This window comes from Bos javanicus, chromosome 15 (genome assembly GCF_032452875.1).
Source record: "Bos javanicus breed banteng chromosome 15, ARS-OSU_banteng_1.0, whole genome shotgun sequence".
Classification (NCBI taxonomy): Eukaryota; Metazoa; Chordata; class Mammalia; order Artiodactyla; family Bovidae; genus Bos; species Bos javanicus.
Genome location: NC_083882.1, coordinates 58,289,373 through 58,316,911, shown reverse-complemented (window position 1 = coordinate 58,316,911; position 27,539 = coordinate 58,289,373). Strand labels below are relative to the sequence as shown.

At 38.2% G+C, this 27,539-nt stretch overlaps 1 protein-coding gene across 1 annotated transcript in view; it reads left to right on the top strand.

Annotated features, from left to right (window-relative positions):
- The window catches only part of LGR4 (leucine rich repeat containing G protein-coupled receptor 4), a 107,493-nt gene that overhangs the window by 75,991 nt on the left and 3,963 nt on the right, over positions 1-27,539 (top strand). Inside the window, exons 3-17 of the mRNA XM_061380979.1 lie at positions 3,213-3,284; positions 4,643-4,714; positions 12,227-12,442; positions 13,295-13,366; positions 15,221-15,289; positions 16,181-16,252; positions 16,405-16,476; positions 16,797-16,865; positions 19,809-19,880; positions 20,969-21,034; positions 22,220-22,291; positions 23,965-24,036; positions 24,289-24,414; positions 25,210-25,325; positions 25,593-25,676. Coding sequence (XP_061236963.1) covers positions 3,213-3,284; positions 4,643-4,714; positions 12,227-12,442; positions 13,295-13,366; positions 15,221-15,289; positions 16,181-16,252; positions 16,405-16,476; positions 16,797-16,865; positions 19,809-19,880; positions 20,969-21,034; positions 22,220-22,291; positions 23,965-24,036; positions 24,289-24,414; positions 25,210-25,325; positions 25,593-25,676 — 1,322 coding nt within the window. The remainder of the gene's footprint in view (positions 1-3,212; positions 3,285-4,642; positions 4,715-12,226; positions 12,443-13,294; positions 13,367-15,220; positions 15,290-16,180; positions 16,253-16,404; positions 16,477-16,796; positions 16,866-19,808; positions 19,881-20,968; positions 21,035-22,219; positions 22,292-23,964; positions 24,037-24,288; positions 24,415-25,209; positions 25,326-25,592; positions 25,677-27,539) is intronic.

Sequence of the window (27,539 nt, the reverse complement as noted above, 5' to 3'; positions counted from 1 at the left end):
ATATCAGTAACCTCAGATATGCAAATGACACCATCCTTATGGCAGAAAGTGAAGAGGAACTAAAAAGCCTCTTGATGAAAGTGAAAAAGGAGAATGAAAAAGTTGGCTTAAAGCTCAACATTCAGAAAACTAAGATCATGGCATCTGGTCCCATCACTTCATGGGAAATAGATGGGGAAACAGTGTAAACAGTGTCAGGCTTTATTTTTCTGGGCTCCAAAATCACTGCAGATGGTGATTGCAGCCATGAAATTAAAAGATGCTTACTCCTTGGAAGGAAAGTTAAGACCAACCTAGATAGCATATTGAAAAGTAGAGACATTACTTTGCCAATAAAGGTCCATCTGGTCAAGGCTATGGTTTTTCCAGTGGTCATGTATAGATGTGAGAGTTGGACTGTGAAGAAAGCTGAGTGCTGAAGAATTGATGCTTTTGAACTGTGGTGTTGGAGAAGACTCTTGAGAGTCCCTTGGACTGCAAGGAGATCCAACCAGTCCATCCTAAAGGAGATCAGTCCTGGGTGTTCATTGGAAGGACTGATGCTAAAGCTGAAACTCCAGTACTTTGGCCACCTCATGCGAAGAGTTGACTCATTGGGAAAGACCCTGATGCTGGGATTGATGGGGGCAGGAGGAGAAGGGGACGACAGAGGATGAGATGGCTGGATGGCATCACTGACTCGATGGACGTGAGTTTGAGTGAACTCCGGGAATTGGTGATGGACAGGGAGGCCTGGCGTGCTGCGATTCATGGGGTCGCAAAGAGTTGGACGTGACTGAGCGACTGAACTGAACTGACTGACACAGGTGGTGCTCGTGGTACAGAACCCACCTGCCAGTGCAAGAGACACAAGACGCAGGATTTGATCTCTGGGTCAGCAAGATATCCTGAAGAAGGGAATGGCTACCACTCCAGTATTCTTGCCTGGAGAATTCCGTGGATAGAAAAGCCTGAAGGGCTACAGTCCATGGGGTCGCAAAGACCCCACAACTGTCCACGGACACAACTGCAAAACTCGGCACCACTCACACTGGAGTCAGGAATTTAAGAAGTAAAGGTTAGGTCATGAGGTGAAGCATTTAAAGATACAGTGGCGAAGCTGGCTAGTTCAGAACTCAGACCATTTGCTGGGGAGGGATAGTTTTATTTTTTAAACATTTATTTGGCTGCATCAGGTCTTAGCTGTGGCATGTGGGATCTTAGTTTCCCAACCAGGGATCGAACGTGTGTCCCCTGCATTGGAAGGCAGATTCTCAACCACTGGACCACCAGGGAAGTCTCCAGGAATAGTTTTAAATACAAGCCTTGAAAAATCTTAACACCATCTTCTCCAGTCCCTTCTTTTCTTTTCCGTATGGTGAAACCTGAGAGGTGAAAGGCCATGAGGCTGATGATCTGCAGTAAACTATTGTGAGCCTGGATTGAGGAATGCCCTTGACAGGCATGCAGTTTAGAGCCTGGTGCTAGGGTGCCTTGTGAGAAACTGTGCAGGATGAGACAGCTTCTTAGGGAGGATTTAGTTTAGGAGCATGAACCTTGTGTTAAAACTGTAGCGCTGCCTGGGAACCTGGCATGGTTGTCCTTGCAACTGAAGAAATAATTCTACACACTCACTCTTTGGGTTTCTGAGTCCTCTTTCACTTTCCCACTCCCCCCAACACACACACATCTTCCATGCCAATTACTGTGTTAATACTAAGAAATGATCAAGTGTTATCCTTTCCAGGGCTATTTGTATTTTAACTGGGATGAAAACTTCTAAGAGAGAGTATTGCATCTAAAAAACAGTTTCCCATCTCTGTGACTTAAAGTTTACGAAGGGTAAAGGAGCCATCGTTATGTCCTAGAATCAGGGTGTCTAAGAGCAGATTGAAATGAGGGGAACCTGAAGTCTAAGAAGAGGATGTCATTTCTCTGGGGCTGAGTAGGCACTCATTTGTGATTGAATTGCTGACCAAGGCTGGGTTGGGGGTGGGGGGTGGGGGGAGTGGTGCACTGTGTTTACAGAAAGAAGAGAAAAGATAATAGAAATAGACCCTGTCAAGGAGAAAATAATATGACTTGATGACTGTGATCCCAAGATGTGAAGAGGAGAGAGCATTAAAAAAAAAAAAAATCATACATATAAAATCTCATTGCTTAGGAGAGTGCCCTGGAGGGAACCAGGAAATTGGAAAAGTCCTATGTTTAATCATCTGGGCACATAACTATCATTTTTAAGTCAATACAGCTGACCCTTGAACAGCATGAGTAAATCCACTGATAATTTATAGTCACCCCCACCCTTTATCCAAGGTTCCTCAACATCCAAGGATTCTACCAACCATGGGCTCTGTGGTACAGTAGTATGTACTATTGGAAAAGAAATGCATGGATGGGGACCCATGCAGTTCAAACCTGCTGTGTTTCAAGGGTCAACTGTGCTTAAATCTACCTGCAGTTCACCTGTTTATAAGTTACTCACATGAGTTGCTGTCCTGCTTTTCACTTTTCCCTGAAGTTTTCTATCCAACTTTTCCTCCCGTGTCTGAGTGTCTGGGAACATGGTAGAAAAAGTGGGACTCAGTCTAAATTGCGGGGCTCATTCTGAATTGTGTGTGCCTTTCTTACCCAAGGAATTCTAGCCTTTTCTTACTTCACTCTTAACTCGCAGTTAAATATGTCACTTTGAAATTTCCTTAGGAAAAAATTTATTTGCTTTTTTAAACATGCTTTTGTTTGGGAAGTTCTGCTTAGAGTAACTTTCACTTTTTGCTTCTCTTTTGCGTGGAATATGCTGCCCTTGGTTATGGAGAAGTAACAGGATGCCTCCCGAAGGCATTCATTCCTCCTTGCTCTGATCGGTATAGAGCTCCTGTCTGCTGTATACCAGGGCTCTGTATTTGTGAGGCACTTGGAAAACACTGCAAGCTGCAGAGAGTGACCATGAATAGCAAACTTAATTTGGTCTAATGTGTTTTGGCTTGCTTGACCTCACCAGAATAAAAATGTGCCTGTTTAAATTATTGTATTGGAGTTAAAAATTCTAGAGGCATTTATCTCATTGGAAGAACCTTGGGATCGCTTTAGCAAAGGTTTAAGTCCATGTTTAATGTCAGTTAGGTTTGAAAGATGTTTAATGTAGAGCTTCAGTAACGATTGGGTTATTGTGAGTTCTGAATTTTAAGAATCTGAGTTACTATTTTTCTCTTGCTACTTTTTTTTTTTCCTAGACGATTGGCTGGCAACGACCTTTCTTTTATCCACCCAAAGGCCTTGTCGGGGTTGAAAGAACTCAAAGTTCTGTAAGTAATGCAATTTTAGAGTTTCACAGCTGGCTGTGTATTTTCTTTCTGCGTAGTCAACATGCTTGGAGCTAGGTTAAGCACAGTTTCTTTAGGTTCAGGATTAAAAGATTTAAGGACAGGCCAATGGGTAGTGTGGGAGGCTAGAGTGTGATTTAGGCAAACTTGGGTCTAGATAACAAAAGTTAACGTCTAAATAATAGGTATTCTGAACTCCAGTGCATTACAGTTGAATGTTAGGCTTTATGTGTAGCTAAAGCACTGAATCAAAATCATATTTAAACGTCACTGGCAAGCTTTGTTTCAACTTCTCTCCACCCACCCGCATTGTTTCTACTCTTATTATATTAATAGCTATAAGAATTTTGAATTTGCTGACCCTAAAGGCAAAAAAGCTTACAAGAGCTCCAAATGGTAAAAATCATTTTAGAGCTAAAGGGAATTGAGGTGACACAACTGAGCGACTGATCTGATCTGATCTGAAGATTTACATAGCCTGTGAGGCATCAGGAAGTAAATTCCTGGCAGGGAGCAGGAGCTTGGAGGTTGGCAGGTTGGAGAGCAGGTGAACCGATCAGCAGCCCCACTTTGCCACTACCTCTCTGGGGAAGCGTCTGTAAGTCACTCAGCCTCTCTGGTTCAGTGAGTTAGATGGGCCTTTCCCCATTCCATTCTGTGGTGGTGATTCTAATCAGGTAGTCATTTTATTAATGTGACCAGGAAGGGCATTAGGCAAAAATAGTAAAGACTTCATTTTCACTACTGGTCTATACCTCCATTCTCCAGGTTGGCGATAATTAGATAATCAAAGTTTTATTTCTACCTCAGCCCTGTATTCACGGAGGACATGGCCACTGTTCCTAAGAGTTCAGAATCTGCTGTCCTCTGGGCAGGATTGTCGTTATCTAATGTCCATGTTTCTGGACTCTGCTTTTATTCCAGATGCTTTTTTCTAGAATAAAACTTTATTCCAGGCATTAGGGATTCTAGTGGATTTGCTTGCTCCGTTGCTGTTGTTTAGTCACTTAGTCCTGTCCAACTCTTCTGCAGCCCTGTGAACTGTAGCCCACCAGGCTCCTCTGTCCATGATTTCCCAAGCAAGAATACTAGAGTGGGTTGCCGTTTCCTTCTCCAGGGGATCGCCCTGACCCAAACCCGCTTCTCCTGCATTGCAGGTGGATTCTTTACCACTGAGCCGCCAGGAAAGTCCTTACCTCCCAGTTAACCTGTTATATGTCCCAGTTAACACTCATGGTGCCTCAGTGATGAATATTAATTTTAAAGAAATGGTTTTAAATTCTTCTAAGAAAAAATGGTCGCAATTGCTTCTTATTCACTAACCCAAGTTTTCCTTCCAGAACCCTCCAGAACAACCAGTTGAAAACAGTACCCAGCGAAGCCATTCGAGGACTGAGCTCTTTGCAGTCTTTGTAAGTAAACTTTTTGGTTTTCTGCATCCTTGCATCATTAGGAGACCACTCAGGCTGCTAAATATGTACAGAACTGGAATCCTAGAGAAAGAAGAGATGTACCCTCTCATTGGGGATAAAAATGGGAATGACTGGCTGCTGTTACGGAAATGTCCTTTGAAATATCCTGTCATCTCCAAGGCTGGGAGAAAGCTACAAGGTTGCATGTGGCAGGTGATTACACTCTCTTTGGAGTCAGAGTTGTGTATGTACTGAAGTCCTAGAGTCTTGTGCCATGACACTCAAGAAACAGCCACAGAGAGGTTTCTGTTTCGGGTGGTAATGATCATCAGAGCACAGTGATTGTAGATCTTTATCTGTGGACATTGAACACGTGTAAGGGACGGCAATTTAATTGCCTGTGCTGTCTTCTTGTTTGTTTTTTTTTTTCCAAGGCAAAGTTGGCTTGATGTGGAATATTAAAGATTTCAGCTCTTCAACAACAAGGTCCTGCTGTATAGCATAGGGAATTATATTCAATATGCTATAATAAACCATGCATGCTAAGTTGCTTCAGTAGTATTTAACTCTTTGCAACCCTATGGACCATAGTCCACCAGGCTCCTCTGTCCATGGAATTCTCCAGGCAAGAAAATACTGGAGTGGGTTGCCATTTCCTCCTCCAGGGGATCTTCCTGACCCAGAGACTAGATTTTAGAAAAGATTGAGAAGCACAGAACTGAACTAACCCGCATCTCTTACATTTCCTGCTTTGGCTGATGGGTTCTTTATCACTAGCGCCACCTGGGAAGCCCAATGGAAAAATATATGAAATGTATATGAATATGAAATATACATATATATAACTGAATCACCTTTTTGTATACCAGAAAGTAGCACAACATTGTAAATCAGTCATACTTCAATAAAAAAAAAGATTTCAGCTCTTGGTTTTAACCATGTTTAGCCACTATTTTCAAAAGCTTTTTCATGTAGCACTTAACTTTATTCTTGTTTGCATTCTTTCACATATAAATGTGTGTGTGTGTGTATATGAACCTGGAGAACGGGAGTCATTGCCTCTGTGGTTTGGGTATGCATACCCCACTTCTCCCTAGAGTGGGGGGATCAGGTGAGCAGCAGTAGTATCACTGGAACGTGCAAACCCACAGAAGAGTCTAAAGAAACAACCATCTTTATGTTAAATAGACAAATATTTATTCATAACTAGAATGCATGTTGTGGACTAGCGTCCAGTCTCCCCATCCCCGACTTAAAAGATCTGGTTTCTCTGTCTTCAGGGACTAGATTTTTAGAAGAGATAGGAGCACTGAACTGAAGCATGTGGTTATTGTAATCTTTTCCCAAGATTAAGAGAAGCCCTTCATGTATTTATCTGTCAGAATATTTATATTGCTCTCAAAAGGAGTTCAGATAAGTTCAGATTAATTAGAATTCTGGAACAGGCCTGTCTGGTTTTGAATCCGCACTCTTGCCACCTGTTAGCTGTGTGATGTTGGACAGGTTATTTAAAATTCTCTGTGAGTCGTTTGCTTATTACCTACCATGTACGTTCATGCGTGAAAAGCACTTCAACAATATATGACCTGTAGTAAGTTGCTCAATAAACATTTGTAGAATCTATTAATAGTAATAATGGTGATGCTATTTCATCTGTTCTTTCGATTGCTAGATTACCAAACTTGCCTACCTAGGTGAAGGAATCGTCTGAAAGTAATGAAAAAGTATTCTTTATAACAAGCAATTTCATTGTTTCTTATTCTACTACAGTAATGAACACAAATTTGCATTGCTTCAGTTCGTGTCCTAATACTAAATACAGTGGGACTAAGGCCTAGTTTCTTGAAGTGTGGCACTTGGACCACCCACAGCAAAATCACTAGGGGGATATAGCTAGAATACAGATTCTTAGGCCGTATCCCAAGAGTCACGATATTGTCTCTTTAAAGGTAGGGTCCAAGAAGCTGTATTTTAAAAAATTTACTCCGATCATCCTTGTGTATACACAAGTTCTGAGAATCACTAAATGAAAAACTGAAGTAGAGACCATACTTAAGTGTTCTGGGCTATATAATTAGGTTGTCACCACATCACATATCTGTATACTAATCTATCCCATAGGTTTTTAAATTGCCCTTTGAGATAACTGTGAATGTAAGCATTAGTAGAAATGCAAGTGAGCTAGGGAAGACTTAGGTGAAATGATTGACTGGCTCATCCCCTCCACTGGCTAATATAAAATAATTTTTAACTGAACCAAAAGCATATCACTGGAAATTGTAAATTATAGATTACCTTTGACTTTAGATATTTTTATAGTTAATGGGCAGTGAATGTGGAAATGAAAATATATACTAATAAAGCATAGCATATGCTATAAAGGCCAAACTTTAAAATATATCTAATATCATAAAAGGTATCTGGGGTACTGACCATTTAAGTTCTGGTTTCAATATAAATTTATTTAAGGTAGAAATTTGTTAAGTAGCTCATTTCACCCAAATGCCAAGTTATGGAATATAAGAATTTGTCATAACTAATTGAATAGGATTCTGAATAGATTCTTTTGGTGAATAGATTGGAGTGAGTTCCTTTAAAGAATGTGGTTTCACTGCCTCCACACCATTTCTAACCTCAGACAGACGTACACAAAGAGACCCATCTCACCTCCCTTGGATCTGAATTCATTAGACATTTTAAATAGTTCTCATTTTCTTTTGCTTCTTCAGAATTTGTTTTCCTTCAGAACCTTCATACAGAATTGTTCTTATTTCCCAAGACTTAATGATCAAAACATTCAATCCTTTTGTCTAGCTGGAAGGCTGAAAAAGAAAAGGCTAAAATCTTTGAACGTTAGAAAAATTACCAAGAAAATACACAAATAGATTTTTTTTTCTGATTTGTCATCCTTAAGTGCATTAAAATACACATGGCATTTTTGGTAATTTAGATGATTTAAAGGATTTTTTCACAGAAATAGTAGGTTTTTCCTCTAAAGTAATGTTTTAAACCAAGGATACTGTGCTCATCACGGCTAAGTGCATTGCGTAGTTTAAATTATGTCCAAAATTGGGATGGATGGTTGGGGTAAGGAGAGGAGCTAAACTATTTTTTTTAATAAAGGCATTGGGGCTTTTTTTTTTTTTTTAATGTATATCAGAAATACAAGGAGCTATATGTCAGGGCTGTTTTATTTAAGAAGGAAACGTTCATGGGTTTGTTAGCATAGTGGGTGTAGTGGTCAAGTTAGATACAATTGAAATTCTGTCCTGGTGTAAAACAGTCTTATCAGCACTTGAGTCAGTTTGAAAATCTGATCTTCAGACCTGAATTACATGAAAGGTTTCCTTATGGTTTTGAAATAGTGCTTAGAAGGAGCAAAGTTCATTAGGGCTTGAAATTGACCAGAAGTGGCTTGATTCAAGTGGGTGATGATGGCCGTAAAAGCTGAAAGTGAATTGTAGATATTAATGAAAAGCTCACCTAACAGCCCTCCATGAAGCTATGAAAATGGCTAAAGCATTGCCTGAGTCAGATATTAAAATGACAAGTCAGAATTTGTTCCACTAGAATTTAAAACAATTTTTTCTTTACAGTCATTCTCACTTATATTGACTATTAGAGGATTTCAGTGACTAAATTTCCTAGGTTTTCTACCATAACAAAATTTCTTAAATATTTTAAACTGGTAACAGAATATAATACTTTAATGTTTATATTATTGGTAAATGAGGAGTAGAGAGAAAAGGGGGGAGCTTTTGATTATACTGAACAAGTGTTGATGGTAGCATAGACATTCATCAGAAAATACACATAGAATTGTTACTGTCATTTCATTTAAGGCAAGAGAAAAAACCTATGTTGAGTCTCAGTTAAATATAAAACAGGCTTTTGAGAATAGGGAATAGAAGCACATTTTAAAGACAAAAATAGTAAGGGAATTCAGTCAATACATTGTTAACTATTTAACAATTGAAGTGCACTTAAATAAAGTAATAGTTATCTCTTGCCAAATGGAGCTGAAATGGTAAAATAACTTACGCCACATAATCTCTTCACTTTGTGAGATATCTAATGCTATTTACTGCCACTGTTGAAAGAATTAGTTTTTGTTTCTTTTTTTGGTCTGTTAATTATGATGAATTTTAATAGCGTAGATCGTTGGTACAAATGCACGCTTTTCTAAGACCATTTCTCTGAGAAACGTTGATCTTGGTGTAAGTGCAAACTCATTATATTTATGGGTGTGCCACCAACACCCATGTGAATTGAGGCATAAGGATTAACCATTTGAGTCACCCCAAATCCTTTTTCTCATTAACTTTTTATTTAAGATTTCCATTTTCCCAAAGTTCTTCCTTTTGATTTTTTATGGCTGACTTTATAATCTGGGGAAATTTTTAACAGAGGAAATTGTGTCTGTGCATTTATTGTTTATAGTTATTTTGCATAGAAGGTAGTTTCCTTACTGTTCTTAGCTCAGAGCTCACCTAGTTATCTTGCTCAGTGAAGACCACCCTTTTCTTTGGTGGGGTGTGGCACAGAATTCGGCAGGAGCCCAAGTGGTGTGTATAACACTGGACTTTTGTTTAAAAGGCCTGGACAACTTTTCTTATAGTGTTTTGCCACATCTTTTTTCCTTCCAGTTTTATTGAGATATAATTGGCATACAGCACTGTATAATTTTAAGGTGTACAGCATAATGATTTGACTTAACATACATCTTATGGAAAACTCTGAGTCAACTTTTTGGCCAACTCAATTATACCACAGTAAGTTTAGTGAAAATCCATCATCTAATATAGACACTTGAAATAGAAAAAACGTTTTTTCTTTGTGATGAGAACTCTTAGGATTTACCATCTTGACAGCTTTCATATATAACATACAACAGGGTTGATTATGTTTATCATGTTGTACATTGCAATCCCTAGTAGCTATTTTTCTTAACACAGAGAGGACTTAAGGCCAATGGAGTGTTGTATGTGTGGGAAGCATTGCTCATTATTTTTGTGAATGTTAATGAATATTATCTCATTATTACAACATAAGCAGTTTACACTTTTAAACTATTATAATGCTGAGAAACTGGGGAGGGATCTCAATTTGTGCTTAAAATATAATCCAAACTCCTCACCTGGCCTCCAGGGGTCTGTGTCATCTGGTCCCCATTTGCATCCCACCTGGGTCTCCCTGGTCCCTCCACTCTCTTCCTGCTGTGTTCTAGTCACTAGAACCTTCTGGGAGTTGCTGGGACCACACCAGCTGGTTTCTGCTACTGAGCCTCTGCCCTCACTGTTTGCACTGCCTCAAACACTCCTTGCCCACCTTCCTTGGCCCCTTGCTCTGGATCTGCTTATGGTACCTTCTTAGAGATGCTTTTCCTATTCAGTACGTTTTCAGAAGCTACCCTCCCCTGCAGCCCCTGCTAATCCTTATCTCAGTACCCTGTTTATTTACTTCATAACACTTTGTAAGCACTTTGCACTCATTTTTCAGTGTGTTAGTTACAGTGTGGGTGCCTCTTCCTCATGCATGTGGTGTGCACCATTTTCACTTTTTTGTGCCTAACAAGATGCTCAGTTTACATGTGTTGAGTGAATTGCAGACAAATTAGCTACAAGGAGAATTTAATTGTATGATTTAGTGACATTATATGGTTAATTGTATGGTTGTATTTCAGTTCCACCTTATTTATAGAAAATGTACAGATGTCTGAATGTGAAATAAATGTCCTTAACTCCTCTCCACTCAAAATATATATCTCTCTCCCTAAATAGAAGTACCTTGAGTCTGTGAAGTGTGTGCATCTGTGTGTATGTGTGTGTGTGTGAATGTGTGTGTTTTGAACACACTGCTGTCTACTCAATAAAGTGGATCTGCTAAGCAACTCTAGCCAGCACATTACCGGTCTGTTACATAAAGGATGCCTGTCTTTTCTCAAGGCGTAGGTTCTAGAAACTCCAAGGAATAAACAAGCCTAAAACTCTTTGTTTTTAAGTGGATTCTTAAGGCAGCTGCTCAGTTTCTGGAGCTCTCTCCTTTTTAGTGCTCTTCCAGTTATCCTGACTACCAAAAAAGGAAGCTTCCATCAGATCCTCACCAGGACCAAGGGTCTTTGACCTCGAGCAGTCTGCCTTTGGGAAGGAGACTGCATTTCGATCTGGGGCACTTAGTTGGGAGCAGGGGCTCAGCACTTACTTGGAGGGGAAGGGACAATTATGGCAGGATCTGAAGCTAGAGCAGCGTAGAGAAACTGGAAGCATGAAAACCACTCTAAAGTCAGAACTTCCTGAACTTGAAATCTGCCAAAACTGATTTCTTCAAAAACAGGCTGCCATTTTCACCTTGCACCCACTTCGTGTGTGTGTGTGTGTGTGTGTGTGTGTGTGTTCACTAATTTTCACCAAGAGGTCTAAGCCTCTAAGACATGGATTTAAGTGGTGAAGATATATCAACAAGGGATTTGTGAAGAAAATTGAGATTTGCCCAGGGCATGCAGTTCCTCAACATATTAATTACTAGCTTACGTTTGTGTTTAAAAGCAGGTATTCCAACAATTATGCCTGATTGTGTCAACACTAACATTTACGACTAGTCTTCTCAGATTTTCAGATGGGGATTTAACTTTTAAAAATGAATAATCCTATTAGTAAAGTGTCCTTAGTTCCAAAATTTGGGGAAAAATCGAAGTAACTCAAAAGCCACAAACACGTTGATCAGAGGAACTGTTTAATTTTTTCTATGGATAGTTGGCCCTTTTCTTAATATCTGTTAATTTTGACAAACTAATTTTTCAAATGTACTTATACCTAAGAGAAGAGGAGAGGGTTGCTTTGGTGGTATGTGACACATATTTTTAACTTGCCTGGTAGTAATAAGGATTGTTGAGAATCTAATTAAATGGTTTGTTGATATAGAAAAAAATTTTTTTAAATTATGTTCTTACTTTTTCCCCTTTGGTACCAAGTCAAAATAGAAATTAAATTTAATATCAGATATTATATTTGTAAGTAAAGTAGTTTATTTGCTCAGCTTAGTTTCTTCTTGTTGTTTTTCTGTATTTTTGATAAGTGCATTCTGTAACATAAAAGTCAAGCTTGAGATTTATGGTTCCTTTCTTTTTCTTTTTTTGAGAATTGCAATTTAAGTTTTATTTGGGGCAAAATGAGGACTGCAGCCCGGAAGACAACACCTCATATATATATATATGTATATAATGTATATTATATGTATATATAAACATGTCATTCTTCCATACAATTATGCTTAGCCAAAAATTCAGATTTTTACACATCTCTTTGTTATGAAGGAAGGGAAACAACTGACTTTCCCATGCTGGTCTTAGAAATATTAGATTTGGGAAGAACTTCTAGTAAAATGAAAGAAATCAAGGATGTTGTGGCTATGGTCATTTTTGTAACATTTTTTTTGGAACGCTGAGTAGTTGTGTGACTTGGCTTCACTCATTCCACTAGAAGCGTTGCTGAAGGCGATTGTTATTTCTGTCAGGCGTTTAGATGCCAACCATATCACCTCGGTGCCCGAGGACAGCTTTGAGGGACTCACTCAGTTGCGGCATTTGTGGCTGGATGACAACAGCTTGACGGAGGTGCCAGTGCATCCGCTCAGCAATCTGCCCACCCTGCAGGCGCTGACCTTGGCACTCAACAAGATCTCCAGCATCCCTGACTTTGCGTTTACCAACCTGTCCAGCCTGGTGGTTCTGTGAGTATCCCTCCCTTTTAACACCATATATTTGTGTTAATTTGGGGGCAGAAGCAGAGTTCTTGTGGAAAATTGTTTTGAAGGAACCTCACTGAATTGTGTTCTTGGAGAGCTGGTGTTTGGAGGAGCTGCCTATTTTTACAAAATTACATGTGCTGACTTTTGAAAATACAGATCAGGATAATTTAAAAATGAATGGCTGATGATAACAGTTGAATCTCTGGAAGTTAAATGGCCATTTGTAGTCAGGAGAAGAAAGGGGGTCATGCAGCAAAGCCTTGTATGGCTTTTTGTGTCCCAGCTGTGCATTCAGTGATAAAAGAAGCAGAATTCTTTTGGAGACGCACATAGAAAACAAGTTTCAGTGATATTTCATGTTTCTTTACCAACTTGTCTATTCAAGGAGTATGTGATTCTCTGTTGTTTTTAATCTTCAAAAGCTTGAACATAATTAAGTGGCATTTTTTGTAAAATCTGTTACCAGTTCTCCCGTATGAAGCTGACATTTCCCCCATGTCCTCATGGGAGAATTCATCAAAGTTTCGCTTCATATAATGAAAAGTGCGTCAAAACTTTAGTTTGGATATGGGTAACTTCTCAAGAATCTTCTGTGTGTGTAACCCTTCTCCACTAGAACGATGCTTCTTTTCCATTGGCCTCCTGTGTTCAGTGAATCTGAGTTTACACCATGTTTATCAAGAGAGGCCTACTCAGTGCCGTTTGTTTTCTATTAGTCGAGTGTTGCAGTGCTTGGCTGCACCATTCCTTTAAGCACTACCAGTTTAGACATCTAAACATGATAATAATTGCCACTAGGTCACATGAAAGTCATTGTGATGCTTTTTTCCGTAGGCATCTTCATAACAATAAAATTAAAAGCCTGGGTCAACACTGTTTTGATGGACTTGATAACCTGGAGACCTTGTAAGTTTGTTTCTGTTTTGGATAATCACATTTGGGATGTTGATGGTGCAGTTGGGCATTTCACTGCAGAAAAAAAGTAATGGTCTTGAGTTCAGCTCATTATTAATTTGCTATAATAATTAATTTGTTTTAATGTACAACTAAAGTCTTGCCTTCAGCTAACACAGTCATGAAAGCTAATCTAGGTTTCTGGTTAAAAAGTTGCACAAGAATGAGCTTGATATTTCTTACAAAAGGACATGGTAAAAACAGCTGAGTCTGCCAAGCTATATACCTTTTCAGAAATTTTGGTTCTATTACAACGTATGATAGACAGTTTCAGAACTTGGAACCTTATAAAATTGATTCTGGAAAAGCTGGTTTGTTTCTTTGTTTTCTCCGTGATCTCAGCTGTTTTGCTAATTAACAGTGGGCTTGAATACTGTCTCAACCTTTATCTGCTAAATGCAATGAGGGTTTCCATTTTGCTTAGGATACTTTTGTTGTTGCTTCTGTTGTTAGAGTGAATTCTGGCTGTTTCAACTGTCCGCTGTACCATGACATGATGCAGCTGCGTGTAAACAAGACTAGGACCTTTGTATTTGCTGTTTTGATTTTATCAGTGGCCTTTGTTAGGAGATTTTTAGTATTTCCCATTGTGGTATAGTGAATGATTCAGAGAGTGTCCCAGTTAGATGGGTAAGTAACACCTGATTGAAATGTTTAGGGTTTGTAATATCAGTATTTTGTTTAATTGACTTTTTGGTTAACTGTCCAGTCGATGAGAAGACTTAAATTCTTTTAGTACTTTATTAATTCACTTTCCTGTTTAAACCACTAAAGGATATAAACATCAGTGGGTATTTGAAAGTGGAAACTCTTGAAGAACTGACCAACCCAGTTCTTCTTTGCTAAGTATGTAAATGCCAGTGGAAAAGAAGACTGGGCCAGCCTTTTGATCCTAAACTGTGTATATTATTCCAAATTATATTAAAATTAAATGTTTTCTTTCCAGTTGATTTTTTAACTTACCACTCTTTTCTGTGTGGTAAAGGAGAATAAAATAGGTCTCCAAGGAGCTGAGTGTTTGTTTACTCTTATTCTGAAATCAGTCGCTGATCATATGTGAACATTCTCTCTAGGTTAAATGAAATGAAAGTTTAAATATACTCAGAATTAAGATTTTTTAAAAGTATAGATCACTATGGCTTTTCTCTCTCCTAATTAATGCAGCTTTTTCAACAATTTTTAACTTACTTGAGGACTGTAGTTGTATGAACCCATCTGAGTCCTTCTTATCCTGCTGATAGTAGGGCTGAGGTCAGCTACCCTCATACCAGAATTTCACTCTAAACCTCAAATAGAAACCTGAGTTTCAGGCTATTGTCATGTATAAATGGATAGTCAATACATTCTATTTTATGGAAAACTGCCATTCAGGTGATTTGTTTATTTAATGCACCAGTAATACGTGATTCTGAGAATTCTTTGAACTTTTAAAGTTGTTGACTTAAAGCATCATTATCCTTCAATTAAAAATAAGTTTAAAAAATAAAAAAAGACAGTAAAATCCTAATATTTTTATGGTAAATTCAGTGAAATAAAGTTGTAAAAAAATGTTTAAAAATGAAGAATTAAGATTCTTTTTTGTATTCAATATTTTAAGAAAAAGTGTAAATTTAATTAAATGGAATGACAGTTGTTGGCAAAGAAAGATTACCATCCAGAGGATGTGATTTAAAATATATATATATATATTAAAAAATATATATATATGTATATACATTTGTATATATATTATATATAATATAATATATATATTATAAATTGTGACCCCTCTTCAGTGTTCTTACATATTTTCCCAATTTTTTCTAGGGACTTGAACTATAATAATTTGGGGGAATTTCCTCAGGCTATTAAAGCTCTCCCCAGCCTAAAAGAGCTGTGAGTATTGCTTTCCTCTCTCTATGCCTTAATATCCCTAGAACTCACAACTTAATGTTACACCAGTGAGATTTTAGAACATCATTGTTCCATTGCATGTTCCATAATACACACATACACACACACACGATGATACAGCCTGGATTATGTCAGCTAACCTGGACAGTTTTGAGCATAGATTACTGTGTAAGTCTGGATTCTAGTGAAACAAGTCATAATGTATAGTCTCTGCTTTGTAGGAGCTGTGGTCTTAGTCCCATTGGGGAGGCTGACTATGTAAGACAGACAAAGAGTAGTCTCTAGGTGGAAATAAGTGCTGAATGAATAGGATCAATAAATCACTCCAGAAAAAGACCTCACTGAGGCTTGGGGTCATTGGAAAAGACATCACCAAAGAGAAGGAATTTGACTGGACTTGAAAGAATGGAAATGTTCAGATAAACGAGAGATGAGGGGGCATTTTAGATGTTGGATTTGTCAAGGTCAGAGATAAGAATGCACATGATGTAATTGAGATTGTGTGTCATGAGTTGATGGCTAATATTCTGAGATGCGTTGCTTAAGAACTCAATGGAGGCAATGATGAGAGGGATTTTGAGGTTAAAGTACCTAAGATTCTTGCAGTCTAAAGTTCTTTGAGGATGAAGCAAGCTAAAAGTATATAAAGGACCTGCCAACTAATAGGTTAAGCAGTGGGTTTAGAGAGAATTAGGTATGGTCCTGAAAAAGATGAGCTGGAATTAAAAATTTGGTTTCATCACATTGTTGAAATTTTTATGTAGCTGTTATCAGTTATATTTTATATACTACTGAATAGTAGTAGATATTTGGGTTTTAACTTATTTCACAAGAGAATAAGCATTTCAAAATATTTTTCTTCTATCTTTGTAGGTTATTTCATAGTAATTCTATTTCTGTTATCCCTGATGGAGCATTTGATGGTAATCCACTCTTAAAAACTATGTAAGTAGTTTGACATTTTCTTTTAGTATGTAATCATGTAAAGCAGTGTCTGTACAAGGCCAAACATCTGGATGAAGAATGAAAATTCAGGCTGTTAGATATATTAACTTTGTGAACACATGGAAACTCTGTTTTTTTGGCTATTTTTACAGACATTTGTATGATAATCCTCTCTCTTTTGTGGGGAACTCAGCATTTCACAATTTGTCTGAACTGCATTCCTTGTAAGTATTATAGAAATTTTAAAACAACCTGAATATTTATACCATTGCTTTAATGGAAAACTAGAATTTATTAGTGTAACTCCAGAAAACAGTATCTTTTATTTTCTTTTCCTTTGGTGGAAGTCCAAAAGACAGTTTCGAAAATTTACAGTGGTTCTTATTTATTCATGAACACCTGGTCAAAATGATCACATTTTCAGAAACTAATCTTTTTAGGTATAGTGGTATTATAATTTTAAGCTGGTTCAAAAATAAGTTTAAAATATTATCTATGAAAATTCATTATTTTAAATTTCTTTTTCTCTCACAATTTCTTAAAGAGTCATTCGTGGTGCAAGCATGGTGCAGCGGTTCCCCAATCTGACTGGAACTGTCCGTCTGGAGAGTTTGTAAGTGTGGCTCTTTGAAGCGAGGGTGTGTAAGGATAACAGCACACTGGCCTGCTAGTAGGTTGCCAGTGCTTTTTGGTGATACTAATGAGTTAATGTTGATTCCTACATCCTTGCTTTGTGAATATCATGCATAGAGATGGATGGTATTGGGTTTGGAATCAGTCAGCTCAGGTAGAGTATAGCCTAGTATGTGGAGGTAGAATCTGAAAAAGTCTCTGAAAATATAAGGCAGTAAGTAAGCACCAGATTAGAAGCAGTGCTTTAGGAGTTCAGAATTGGAGTAGTCCATGTAAGCTATCAGAAGAGGTTTTATGGAAGAGGTGAAGTGTTTCAAAATTAGATTTCACTGAGCTGGGTCTTTTATTTAGAAAAGCAAGCCTTAGTGAAATGGGGAAATACTGAAAATTACTTGGCATGTATGCCATCACTTGGTAAATATATGGGGAAGCAATGGAAACAGTGAGAGACTTTATTTTTGGGGGCTCCAAAATCACGGCAGATGGTGACTGCATCCATGAAATTAAAAGATGCTTGCTCCTTGAAAGAAAAGCTATGACCAACCTAGACAGCATATTAAAAAGCAGAGACATTACTTTGCCAACAAAGGTCCATCTAGCCAAAGCTATGGTTTTTCCAGTAGTCATGTATGGATGCGAGAGCTGGACTATAAAGAAAACTGAGTGCTGAAGAATTGATGCTTTTGAACTGTGATGTTGGAGAAGACTCTTGAGAGTCTCTTGGACTGCAAGGAGATTAAACCAATCAATTCTAAAGGAAGTCCTGAATATTCATTGGAAGGACTGATGCTAAAGCTGAAACTCCAATACTTTGGCTACCTTATGTGAAGAACTGACTCATTGGGAAAGACCCTGATGCTGGGAAAGAAAGAAGGTGGGAGGAGGAGGGGATGACAGAGGATGAGATGGTTGGATGGCATCACTGACTTGATGGACATGAGTTTGAGCAAGCTCTGGAAGTTAGTGATGGACAGGAAAGTCTGGCGTGCTGCCGTCCATGGGGTCATAAAGAGTTGGACATGACTGAGTGACTGAACTGAACTGTTAGCCTGCCCAGTTGCTAAGTTGTGTCCAACTCTTTTGTAACTCCATGGACTATAGTCCACCAGGCTCCTCTGTCCATGGGATTTCTTGGGCAAGAATACTGGAGTGGGTTGCCATTTCCTTTTCCAGGGGATCTTCCCCACCCAGGGACTGAACCCGCATCTCCTTTATCTCCTGCATTGGCAGGCAGATTCTCTACTATTGAGCCATCTAGGAAGCCTAAGTATGACATACAGATGACCAAATGTAGCTAGACTTGTTTATAATAGTATGGGGAATGATATGGAGAAATTTGGAAAACTGTTGGGCTTGTAATTTTAAAATGACAAACCTTGAACATTGAACATTTGGTTATGGCAGAGCTTCTCAATGGGTGGCCTGTGAATAGGTTGCAGGTGCATATAAGATCTTGATGACCTCGGCCCTCCAGAAGCCACGTGGGGTCTGATGTGGCTAGGGTCTCTGCCACAAGGACCACAAGTGTGCTGCATAGGTTACAATTTTCATGTGTGCCAAGATGTAAGAAAAGAAGTCAAGAAGCATTGAGCTAAGGAATTTAAATTCAACTCTCATGGCAGTTTGGAGATGTTAAAAACGTTGGATGAGGTGGTGTGAAGAGGGTAAGAAGAGAATACTAGAGCTAGAATGGTAAGGAGGCCATGGGAAGACTCCACTTCGCTAAGTGAGCATATTTGACTATGAGAGTTCTGTGTCTTCAATCCATCCCTGGAATTCCTCTGTGTGGCCTGAGATTCCTCCGTCCCTGTGTGCATCATTTCACCGTTGATCTGCGTAGTAGCCGTAAAAATGAAGAGGGTCAGATGCTGAGATCTATAGAATAAAGAATAGAAATTGATGGTTGAGTACAGATGGGGACATAGAAAGGGAAGATGGATTACTGGGCTGCACCCCACAGGTCTTTAGGGCCTGCACTTGCCCAGCTTCAAGACTGAAGAAAGAGCCCAGAGTCAGCAATAGAGACATCAGTGGTTTAATGAATGGGGGAGCTTACATGTCTGAAGCAGGATCCTGGAGCAACACCCCACCAGCACCCAGCTGACAGGACATGGTGCAGTTTTTGCTCCCCAGGGTGGTGGAGGGGAAGGGGAGATTACCAGTTATATTGACAGGAATAGACATCAGGTTGGCTTATCAGTTACCAGGGAAACCAGCAGAGGGGCACGCCCTTCACTGTCCCAGGCCTGGGGCAAGTATGTAGGAAGGCCAGTTATGTGAGTAGATGTAGGTGAAGCAGGTACTGGTTGGGCTGGGATTGTACAGAGAGCAGCCATTTTGAAGGGCCTGATCATACAGGGATTAAAGGAAAATTTCAGAATATTGAATCAGGTTGATTGAAATAGTAGACAGAATCAAGATTTGGGGGGCAGGATAATAACTTGGTTTCACATATTTTGGGTGTGAGGGGGTGACAGTCTTGCAGGTGACCATGGTCAGCTGTAACTATGGATTCGTTTTTTTTCCTGTTGGTCCACATGAGAACTCAAGCTTATCCTCTGGACACTATGAACATCTTATCACAAAACTTCTCTGCATTAGAGGGTTCATTCCTCTCCCCACTTTAGGGAGTAGTCAGAGGATGAGATGGCTGGATGGTATCACTGACCCCATGGACATGAGTCTGGGTGAACTCTGGGAGTCGGTGATGGACAGGGAGGCCTGGCGTGCTTCGATTCATGGGGTTGCAAAGAGTCGGACACGACTGAGCGACTGAACTGAACTGAACTGAACTGAGGCAGTGGGATACATGGACTCTAGTCCATATGCAAATATGTGAATGTGTACTTTTCTCTGTGAGAACAGCATTTTGTTTACCATCTCAACTTGAATCATTTCTTAGACAAACAATGTTTTCCCACAGGACCTTGACAGGTACGAAGATAAGCAGCATATCCAGTAATTTGTGCCAGGAACAGAAGAGGCTTAGGACTTTGTAAGTTGGATTCCTCTCCCCGTCTTCTGCTTTTCTTTTATGTATTTCACATAGGTTGAGTTTTATTTTTAATAAACTGTTTTCATTTGGTGACACTATGGTGTAATTATTTCTTATTCGTTCCCTTCATGGAAATGAGCAGGTGTTCTGGTATCCCCCTGGGTAGGTAAAGTTTATTTGAATTTTGTTCTACAGTTATGTGTATGTGACTCCCATCTTGTGACTCTGCTTTGAATAAAGTGAAAACATACTGGGCTCTTTCTTTTCTTTTATCCTGACCCCTCATCCTTATTCTAGTTGCCCCAGGGTAGTTACCTCTGTGTATGCTGCTCTTTCACCATGACCTAAGTAAGAGCCCAAATCTTTCTTGGATCAGAAACCAACTAAGCATTGGAGCTTTCCAAAATCTCGAAGCTGCCCTGAAAATTAAAAGTAAATAAAACATGAAAAAAGGTCACAAAAACAGTTAAGTTACTAAGTTGTTCATAAGTGTTCAGTGGTGAGAGATACTAACAAAATAAGTGACTGATCAAGCAAGCAAGAATTAAATGGTGTCATGGAGTATCAAGCACAATGATATCATTGAGGGAAAACTGCAGTGGGATTAACAGAGCTAACCAGTCCCCATTTTTTATTTAATATAAGTATTTTTTAAAATATGAGTGCACACACCACTCCTCGTCTAGCTTTTTAATTAAATAACATGGGCATTATTTATGGTAGAACAATATTATAAAATTATAAACTAAAAAATCCATATCTCTACCAAGTGAACATAATTAATTTTTGTGTATTTCCTGTACTATATTTTTCATATTTATTTTATATTCTTAATGTTTTAAAATATTTTATATTGTCTATACTCAATATTATGGACTCAAAGTTTGCCCATTTTAAGCTTGTTCTATCTCTAAGGTACTCTGGAAAGCTTTCAAGTGTAAGGAAAACAAAGTTTCTTTTCTTGTTCAGCCATATCTCTTTATAACAGATCTTAGCATTGTTTTTGATGCTTCTGAGTACAGCTGTCTTAATATAGTATTCTGATGACATAAAATTAATTGATCATTTTCCATTTGCATTGTTTTAAGGGACTTGTCTTACAATAGTATAAAAGACCTTCCAAGCTTTAATGGTTGCCATGCTCTGGAAGAAATGTAAGTTGGTTTTTGACTTACTTTTTTTGCTATGGTCTACTGTTAACTCACTAAGCCTTTCCTATTGTAAATAAATGGCTTTCATATTAAGGTCTTAGAAATGCATGAATCAGGTATTCCTGTGAATAAATGTTCAGTGGCACAAGGTGTGTTCATGTGACTAGCACTTGCTGGGCACCCATCTGTCAGGCAGTCTGTGAGACTGTATGGGAGGAGGGCAGTAGGAAGAACCAACCAACCAAAGACTGGTCCAGGTGTGGATGCCCACCATGTAGCTATATAATACAGCTCTGGTGGGAGTTGACTGAGGGGTCAAGAAAGGGAGGAACTAATACTCCCATGTTTTAGAACATCTCCTCCTTCCTCTGACCTTTCTGCAGTACTTGACATGGTTATATTGTCTTGGGTCCTTTTTTTTTTCTTTTTCTTTTCCTAATAGACTTTATTTTTTTGAGCTTTAAATTCACAACAGTATTGAACAAAAGGTTCAGAGATTTCCTGTATTCCCCGCCTTCATCTGTACATAGCCTACCCCGAGTCAACATTCCCCACCAGAATAGGATTCTGTTATAATTTATGAACCTACACTGACACATCCTTATCACCCTGAATACATAGTTTAATTAGGGTTAATTGGTATTGAACATTCTGCGGATTTGGACAAATGTATAATGGCATGTGTTAATTATGATAGTATTATACAGAGTCATTTCACCACCCTAAGATTTGGAAACTACTGTTTTTTTTCCTTGTCTCCATCATTTTGGCTTTTCCAAAATGTCATTTAGTTGGAATCACAGTACATAGCTTTTCTAGATTGTCTTCTTTCACTTGTCATATGCAACTAGTGTTATTCCGTATCTTTTGAAAGCCTGATAGTGTCTTGGGTCCTTCCTCACTGTGTTGTTTTTCTGCTCTCACTCCTGAGTGGGGTTGGTGAGGAATTTAGGTAGTGTGTCTTAACTGTTAGCTTCATTTTGGGCGTAATACCAATTAGTCTAGTCCTTTCATCCTTCAGATGAGGCAACAACAGTTCTCTTTACTTTCAACAAGATCAACTAGTGTTACTTGTGAATGAATATTTAAACTTCGAAAAAGTTAATTAAGAAATGTTATTTTTCAAAATAGAAATTCTCTTGTTTATCTCTCTTTCTTTTTTTACCTTTCATCTTATTCTTTTTTTAGTTCTTTGCAGCGAAATCAGATCCACCAAATAAAGGAAGATACTTTTCAAGGCCTGACATCCCTAAAGATTCTGTAAGTTCCTCTGTGATTATCAGAGGCAAATAAAATTGTTGTCAAGCTGTACATTAATATATCATTACAATTCCCATGTTAGTAAATATACTTAAATATGATTTATTATGCATAAATACTATTTTTCAAACTTTACCATGTGGTACTTTAATTTCTTTTCAGTGTTTTTTTCTTTTTTTTTTTTTAACCTTAGCTAATTGATGAAATTTATGAGTCAAAAGAATATAATGTGTGTAGCTTGAGGAATGCTCCTTGTGTATTTTCCGGTCATAGTAATGGAGTTTGCCAGCTCTTTAGGCGGTGGGTGGGCACACTATAGCCTGTGGTTACAGTCAACCTGTTTACTGTTTCTGTCCACTAAGTTTTATTAGAACACAGCCATGCCCTTTGGTTAAGTATTGTCTAAAGCTGTTTTCACCATGCTATGGCATAGTCAAATAGTTGAAGTAGAGACCATGTGACCCCCAGAGGTGAAGAATATTTACTACCTGGTGTTCTACAGAAGAGGTTTGCTGACCCCTGTACTGGTGTCTATCATGACAAACACAGCTAATATGCAGCAGACACACTCATTTAAAAAGTGATTTGTATTGGAGGACATCTTTGTGCCTTGTACTCTATTAAGCTCTTGGGAATATAGAGATGACTAAGACAAACCATGTCAGTGCCTTCATGCAATGCAGAAGACACAATACACTTAATTAGGAAACTTTTTCTTAATATAGAAAAAACTTGGAAACATTGACAGTGAATTGAAATTACAGATACTAATATATCATGCTTTCTGGTAGATCCCCATTAAGAAATCACACGTGTTCTACTAGAAAAATACTTTATTGGTTGTTGGGTTTCTGGATCTTGCCTTGAGGCAAATAGGCTTCCTGTGGGTCCGGGCAGTCATAGGGAAAGGGACTGACTCCCAGATGCAGTCACTTCCAGAGCACCGATAAGTGACAACAATGCAAAGCTACCCTGCTTTGCCATGATTTGGAACCAAGTCTGTCGAATTTTCCTGTTATCCAGGAGATGTGTCATGGAATGAATTTATCCTATCTTTAAATTTCCATTAAGGCTCCCTGTAAGTGTGACTGCAGATTATTTCTCTGTTCTATTAATTCTGTAATATCAGAATTCCACAGGGTGTGTTCCTGAATGTAGTATGTGGCTCTGGTGTTGATATGGATTTTTTTTCCTGCTTGGGGGAAAAATGATATCTGAAGCCCTTCTGGAATGCTCTTGTTTGCATATTGATTCTTTGTCTTCCCGAAGGGCCTTATCGCTAACCTTTGAGAATGCAAACAACACTAAGCCTGTTTTTATTTTCAGCTTTGTCAGGAGCTGTGCTTTGCCTCACCTAGTTAATAGTACCAGAAGCTATATCATATCATTCGTATTTTTGAACTGGTACCAGAATGATAAGGAGGAGAAAATTCACAACTGTTTTGAAACAGATGCCAACTGAAATTACTCCTCCCTGGAACACATTCCAAGAAATAGATCGTTGTGAAGGGGAGGCCTTCAACATAAATATTAAAAATGTTGTTGAGCAGGATTAAAGATCTTTGTTATTTTATCAGGGTTATTATGACTGCAGCAGATCCTAAAGTGTAGTCAAAGTAATTGCATTTTGAGTTTATTTGAAAGGAGTTAACAATTTATTTTTATAATTGCAGAGATCTTAGTAGAAACCTGATCCATGAAATTGATGACAGAGCTTTTGCCAAGCTTGGGTCAATAACGAACTTGTAAGTTTCTTGCAACGATATCATGAAAGTAGTGAATAGTCTACAGAAACTTGTGTTTTAGCATTGCCTACCCAAATCGTTTTTCTGTTGAGTGCTCCTTTGTATAAATGCTAATCTGCTATGATGTAGTGACAGCTTCTGAAATGGTTTTTCCTCACCTAAACTTCTTCTTAAAGCTCTAGTATTTATGATGTTAATACATGTACAGACTTGTGTTTTAGGAGTTAATTTGAAGTCTTATTCACCTTTTAGAGATGTAAGTTTCAATGAATTAACTTCATTTCCAACGGAAGGCCTAAATGGGCTAAATCAACTGAAACTTGTGGGCAACTTCAAGCTGAAAGAAGCCTTAGCAGCAAAAGACTTTGTTAATCTCAGGTGTGTTTTTCTTTTTTGTGGAAGTTTTGGTAGGCCTTCAGATTATAGAGTATCCTGGGTTTTTTTCTTTTTTTTCTTTTTTTTTTTTTTTTGCTGTGGTTCCCAGATTTTCAACCTCAATCCTCACAAATTTGGAAAAAAAATAGAGCACTATTCCATTGTTGTTGAGAACATGAACTGCAGCCTGTGATGCTGTCAAAGAGATAATATAGCCCTTCATCAGAATGGTTTTAGGTATAAGGGGATTTATCATCTGCAACAAGATAGCAGAAGCCACTTGTGAGCCTATAGAAAACTGATACAATGTGAAATACTTCATAGAGACAGAGTTAGAGCAGAGACCTCATTAGACATAGTAGAGAGAGGGCTTGGGAATATTATCGTGGGAGAAGAGAATAAATATTTTCATTATACTTATATGAGAATGTGAATTCATTTAATGGGGTAAAGTCACAAACGAACTGGAGCGTAATTTTAAATGAAACTACCAGTTTCATATGATACATTGGGTGTGGTTAATTCATTTATAAAGGAGTCTGATAAGATTTTTCTTTAAATTGCAGTATTGCTATTAAGCTTTAGAGATGGCTTGATTCAAATTCAGTTTTTCAAAGCATACCTTATCTAACTGGAGAAACTCATGGTGTCCCCTGATATTAGAGCCTTTTGTTTTCAACAAATGAGGAAACTAAGTCCAGGGAGGATAAGGACCAGTTTAAAGTATTTACCTTTCACAAAACAAAAGCATGTCTGTGAAGTTGGTATTTCAGCATAGATTTTGCCATTTTTTTCCAGGTCTTTATCTGTACCATATGCTTATCAGTGCTGTGCATTTTGGGGTTGTGACTCTTATACACATTCAAACACAGAAGATAACAGCCTGCAAGACCACAGTGGGTCAAAGGATAAAGGCAAGTGCATGAACTTTTAAAAACAGAACACTCTACAGCATTAATCAAAGTCTGTGTTATTGTAATCAGTTTGTGAAGGATCAATATGAAATCTGTGGAGAAAAATCTGTGGCTTTTGTGTACTGTGTTCCTGACATCTTTAATATGTTATTAAGTGTGGTGCACACTGAACTTATATCATGTACAAGAGAAAACACTGCCGGAAAAGTGTTGTAATCTTTTAATCTGCCTGAAGCTTGAATTGAACAGTTTGTATTATATGTTCAGGTCTCAGTGATGTGGCAGGTGTCACCAACAGTGCTGAAAATGAGGAACACAGTCAAATCATTATACACTGCACACCTTCGACAGGTAAGCACAGTACATTTGGCTGCAGTTTCTTGCTTTAAAAGAACATTAGGCAAATGTATCTAAAACTTCCGGGGATAAATGTGATTTCTGTAACAGAAGTAGGACTAGATGATTTCATAAGACCTGATTCACCTGTGGTCTGTATACCAGGAGCTTAGGCATCTCTTGCAGAATCTCGGGCCAGACGCATGACTCAATCTTCGTGTTAACAGGCTCCCCAGATGGGGGTTACACACATTAAGGATGGAGAGGTACTTTCTTCATGCAACTTTAACCCTGGGATAGTTCCAGAAGTTACTGGTCTATAAGGACTTTCAGTGTTATCCTTTTATTTTTTAAATGCAACCTTGTCTACTTTTCTATTTTACTTCACTGAACTTTAGTAGACTTGGGAGAGTTATTAAACTGACACCACAATTCAGTATTAGGTCGTGACTGTGATATTCTGTCTAATCTATCAGAGGAGATGGATTTATAATTTTACTGTTAAAATAAATTTAGATGGCTAAGTTGTGTGCTATGAAGTAGATTCCTATTTAATCACACTGGATGTTTGGAACATTAATTTTATAACTCAGAATCATAAGTATTATAAATTCTTTAATGATTACTACTGAATTGGTGAGCTTCTTCAGAGGCTGTGTATGTGTTCTTTTAATACTTAGCACAGTTCCTGGTATAGAGAATAAGTTTATAGCAATCAGATGAGTGAATGGGGTTGACCAGAATCATTTATAAAATCTATAAAAGGTATTGATTGTTAGAAGTCAAGGGCTGTAGTTCACTCACTTGTTTGCTGGGGTTTTTGCATTGGACTTAAGGAAGGGAAAGTCTTTATTAAAGGGGAGTCTAGACATGAACATGCAGAGATTCCATTTCTTTCAGAGTTTAAATTTTGGGGGTCAGCCAGGAGGAAAGTTGGTCTGAGCTCATCTCCCCAGGTGGCAATAGGAGTGAATGGCAAACCTATTTCCCCAACTCCACTCCGATGTAGTAACACAGAGACAGCCATGTGGTGACACAGTAGCAGGAAGTGAAGAGAGCAGGAACCTTCTTTTAAAACCGGAGGAGGCAGCAGGTTTCCAAGACAGAGGAGTGGAGCCGACTTCTCAGGCCTTTGAGGGAAAGTAATTCCACCCACTAGTCAAACACTTTCCAAAGGGTGTCCTATTCTCCCGGGTCATGTGAGCTACTCCTTGTTCCTTGTAGAAGGATGAGTTCAGATTCAGAGATAAAGGCAAAAGCTTCCTCTTCACACTTCCCTGAGGGGGGAATAAAAAAATTAACTAGAAAAAAAATTTTTTTATAAGTTTCTTCAGTCAAATTGATATAAATAGTGCAGCTCAGGCATGTTAGGTCTGTGACTATCTCAGTGATAAAGATGCTTTATAGGATGTAGCAAACACATTTTCTTGTGCTCTGCAGACAACATTTTCTTTTTCTTTACTAACCTTTAAATAAAACAGTTGTCATTTGGGACATAACTAGCACGCCAAAGTCAGTTGCTAGAACATGCAACTCAGCTACTAAATTAGTTCTTGCAGTTCTAGTTTAAGTGATGCAGGGTGTTATTGGATATAGTTTTACATGATTTGTTAACATCAGTGTAATTTAGTTCTCACTGTACTATTTTGTTCAAAGACCTCTATCAGGTCTACCAAACACTTTGAAGCCTCTGCATGAAAAATAGGGATAATTATATTTATCTTAGCCTGCTTCATCAGATTGCTTTTGAAGGCTGTAAGAAGTGTGTATAAAATATGTTACATATATGTATCATATATAATTAGTATAGAGTATATTAGGAACTGGGAAGAAAGAAGATAAGGACCTAACATTTTTTGAAGTCCAACCATGTACCCA